At 38.9% G+C, this 4,501-nt stretch overlaps 1 protein-coding gene across 1 annotated transcript; it reads left to right on the top strand.

Moving 5' to 3' along the window:
- Positions 1-72: 72 nt before the first annotated feature.
- On the top strand, positions 73-1,240 carry LOC108113460. The gene is made up of 2 exons (XM_017224041.2): positions 73-508; positions 756-1,240. The coding sequence occupies exon 1, from the start codon at positions 73-75 to the stop codon at positions 478-480; it is 408 nt and encodes a 135-aa protein (XP_017079530.2). The 3' UTR covers positions 481-508; positions 756-1,240.
- The last annotated feature ends 3,261 nt before the right edge of the window (positions 1,241-4,501 follow it).

Genomic DNA, 4,501 nt, shown 5'->3' with positions numbered 1-4,501 from the left:
TTCGAAGCCTCGCTCAAGTTGGTGACCGCAGCCCCCAAATGGGGTACCGCGGCTCCCACCGGCAGCACCACCATGCCGAAGAAGCCGCAGCACCTTAGTCTGGCCGCCAACATGGTCGGCGGATACGGAAGCGGCCCCAGCAAGCCCAAGTACAGTCTGACCCTGCACAACAACAAGCTCGCCGCAGGAGGCAGCGGCGGCACAAGCGTAAACAAACATCTGCGCGATGGTCACCTGCAGCGCCAGCATCTTAAGGCCATGGAAGGAGTTATGCCCGCCGAGGATGTGGTGGGCGTGCACCTGAAGGCCACTGCGAAGGCAGCGGCTGCCACTGGCGAAGCTTCGAGCAATATCACCAGGTCGATGGGGGAAAGCATCGTTGAAAAAGAAGAACCTAAATACGGAAATGACAATGAACAGGGAAGCGGATTGGCAAACGGTGTCATGAGGGCACAAAGCAACAGGCTGTGGTATCATTGATGAAAACCCCATATTGAACGGAATTAAGGTGAGTTACCGCATCCTTTTACCTACCAGTTCAAATGCGTTCATTAAAGTCCACTTTTGAGGAAACTTTCTGACTTAGTCGCGAATAGGCAGATAATATCCTGCAACACCTTTATTACATTATATAGTACAGTACACCAGCACCATAACTATTATTATTGGTTTTCATTATTCTATTATATTATTTAAACTGTAAAAACCTTTTAATAAATCAGCACTGTCTCTCGTTGTTATTTGATCACCTACAGTGAGATCGTCTGCACGGAGATCCAAATGCTAATGCCACCATAACTAAGAGAAGGATGTTACTCTGGAATTATATTCACCGACTTAATGCCGTCGGCAAAATGTCGAATCTGACACAGAGTCGCAAAGTTGGAACTAGATTTAAGCCCAACAATTGAACCCACTGAGCAAACGATAAACGCAGCGAATCGAAATCGAAATCGAATTGGAAAGAAAGTCGCCTATCAATCATTTATAGAGTAAGGTCGATAATATGCCAACACTGTACGTAGGTAATGGAGAATGCTAGAAACACCCTGTAAATATAGAAGTCTAGGAATCGGTAGCGAACAACACGCATACGAGTATACACACATGCATCATGCAGGCATGCATACATACATAATAGCGAGCGAATTAAATTTCAAAGAGAAACCAGGGCGTCTATTGTGTATCATGCTTTACTCAAGAGAAACATTTAGACGAATAAAGAGAATATTGAGACGAATTTAAGGTCTAGCGTTTAGCGACACAATTTGTTTATAAAACGAAACGAAGCAAGAAATCATATTTAATATAACACCTATACGACTAACTAGCCTATAGTAACGATTAACTGATTTGTAGTACTTTGTCAGGAAGAACACTGAAAATCTGCAAACTAACTGTACATGCCTGTGAACCTACCCCTGAATAAACCTGAACTATCTGACCCCTGTAAGCGCCTACACTCACACTACTTAAGCCCCTCTGTACATTTTCTGTGTATAAACTTATAGAAATAGATTGTTTGCTATGGATGGAAACGACATGTTGAGCAAAATTACGTAGGGAAACCTCGGACGAGGGAATGATGATAAAATTGTAACGGAATTTAACGGACCAAGAGAACGTGCGAGCGACTTCGCCCAAACCAAGTAATGTGAAGTTTTCATCAATGATTTGTGATTCAATATTCAACTATTTATAGACACGCAGACGCGAGTGTTCAGTTCTTAATGCTAAAATTTATTTATCAAAACGTACTACCCGCAAACAAATGACTCTGACTATAAAAAGCACTATGAATATTAAAAGAACAAATCGTATTTATAGTTAATATTAATGGATAATCATGTATATGTTCCTTTTTAGTTTAATGCGCATTAGTATCACCCAAAACATTATTAAGAGTTAAACGTAGTAGCTTCGTAGTAGTTTTATAAAACAGCAGCAAAGGATAACATAATTTTAAACAACCGGATACATAGGCAAACAATAGGCGAGTTGGAAATAGCATTTAATATGAACGAAACAAGACACTAAGAAACACTCATTACTCACACTAAAAACTAGTTTAAATAGTAATACAGTTAAACAATAGGCATACGCTCCACACAAACAACTTTTGAAATGTTTGGGCAAGAATTTGCGAATTTTAACATGGAAGGGGATAAGCAACTTAAACTTAAGCAAAAGGTTAAAACAATATTTAAGATTATTTAGCAAAATAGGCTTCGCGATATGACCGTAAATATTTCTCAACTTTCTGCACAAATTCTTAACTTTCCAACTTTCCATTGCACCAAAAGGGTTGCCAACACTGGCCTACACGACACAAAGAACCACTGCAAGACAAAACACTGTCCGCCACTGAAAATTACTATCGAGCAAAAACAAATCACGAACCTACCTACAAGACTTGTGTATATTAAAAACAGAAACGAAAGCTAATTAAAACGACTAGAGATTAAGTTAAAAATACACTTTGTAAAAATTAAAAACTACACTGTAAAAACTTATATACTAATGTAATGGTTATCCGGTCTTTTGGAAATCACGGCAATTGTCATAAAAATTGTTTATTTACGGTGCGCTTGGTGGTCGATATACCGACTAGTTTAATTTCTAAATTAATTTAAATGCATTTATTATGTGTACATTTTTCAAAGGCAAATATATAGTATTCAATTATTTAAACCGCAAGAACCCGCTCCTTTCATTCAATACTCATGATTTGTGGAAGGTGCTTTCGAAATGGTATGTATATATGAGCGAAGGCCCTAATCAGTTTATCAGCTTACTTTGGGATAAAGGTTAAGCTTCAAGAAATCAAGAAAACAAGATGGAGAATAGTAAATCGGTTCCTATGCAACTCATATTGTTCTCCAAAATGTTTAACCTTTACCCTTTTTATACCCTTTAAGAGTGGTGCCAGAAGGTACATTGTATTCGATAAAAATTAAGATTATTATTTTCAATCAGTACCGATAGTCGGATTGATGTAGCCATGTTAGCCTGGCTGCATGACCGCTGATATCCCGGAAAGAACAAGAGCTTAGTTTTTCAAAATGTATTAATAAATGTATTAAACAGGGGTTGTGATGTCACGTTCAGTTAATAAACATGCTTCATTGCTTCTTTGTTTTTGCTAGAAAAAGGTTCTAAGCTACTAAAAATCTTTGTATTACCTTCAGTTAGCCTTCATCTAACATGACCTTTATGACTTATGTTGTTGAGGGAGTGAATAATATCAATAAAAGTGCAGCAAAGCAATCGAAGACTCCACGTACACAAGATGGGCTATTTAAAGGCACTGCATAAACAGAAATACTCTCCAAAGATAAACAGATGCTCATCATCCGTTTTTGTAAACAACCTTTCAATAGCCGTCTCCTTTGGGACCTAATCTACGAAGTTAAACAAAACATAAGTTGGTGTTTAAATAGTACAGAAGGCCCTTATATCCCTGAAGCCTTACCCGAGCTCTTGCGCTCTATCTGGCACCCACCAGGGGGGTGATAAACCTTTCACTGACCATCTGTTTTAATTCCACATCAATGCTGATTGAACACAAAAATCGGAAATAATATAATTGAACTATTCACCTCAAATTGACGTCTGCTCGCCACCCAGCACGTGGGTCAGTCGGCAACAGAGGCCAGAAGAGCACACACATTAAACCAACAAAGCGAAATCACCCTAACCCAACTAAGGCGTTATTATTAAAGTTAATGTGAAGCCTTATAACCTACATTTCTTCATAAATGGCGAAAAAGTGTTCCGAATTAAAAATCTTTGGTAAATTGATAGACTTTGACAAAAATATTTTATACAAGGTCAAACAAAGTAATTCACTATAATAATATGGACTCCCCTTTTTTTTGCGGTTTGTGGGCGTCAGAGTGGACGTGGCCGGATGAAAACTCGTGGCAAGTTGCAGGGACATCTCTTAAAGACGTATTCATAAGCATTCTAGCATTAAAATTTCCCGAGATTCTTGCATTTTTGGTTTTCCGATTTTTGTGGGCGTTAGGGTGGGCGTGGCTTGATCGAAAAAAACAATTCGCATTTTGTAGCTCTTATAGTTTTCGAGATATTTGCATGTTTGGTTTTTCGGGTTTTGTGGGCGTTAGAGTGGGCATGGGAGCATCATAAAAACCTACATGCTTAATCCGAACTTTCTATCTCTTTTAGTTACAGAGATATCAGCTTTTCTAGAAAATCCGAAAACCGTCTTTTGAGCCTTGTGGGCGTATGGGTGGGTGTGGCCGGATAGTAGTACCACTTTAAGATGCGCTGGCATCTAAAGATTATACTTTCTGAATTTCAACTTTCTAGCTCCAAAAGTTCCTGAGATTTCAGCTATTTTAGTTTCTTGCGATTTGGGGGCGTTTGAGAGGGCATGGCAGGATGCTGTAATAAACTTGCGCTGCGTAGGGACCTCAAGAATCTTCATGGTTAATCTCAATTTTGTATCTCTTATAGTTCCTGAGATCTCAGCGTTCAT

This window comes from Drosophila eugracilis, unplaced genomic scaffold, assembly GCF_018153835.1.
Source record: "Drosophila eugracilis isolate 14026-0451.02 unplaced genomic scaffold, ASM1815383v1 contig_1828, whole genome shotgun sequence".
NCBI lineage: Eukaryota > Metazoa > Arthropoda > Insecta > Diptera > Drosophilidae > Drosophila > Drosophila eugracilis.
This window is presented reverse-complemented; position numbering and strand designations above follow the sequence as displayed.

What these genes read in the sequence shown, in the direction of transcription:
- LOC108113460 (XM_017224041.2), top strand. Translation starts at nt 73, where the DNA reads ATGCCGAAGAAGCCGCAGCACCTTAGTCTGGCCGCCAACATGGTCGGC.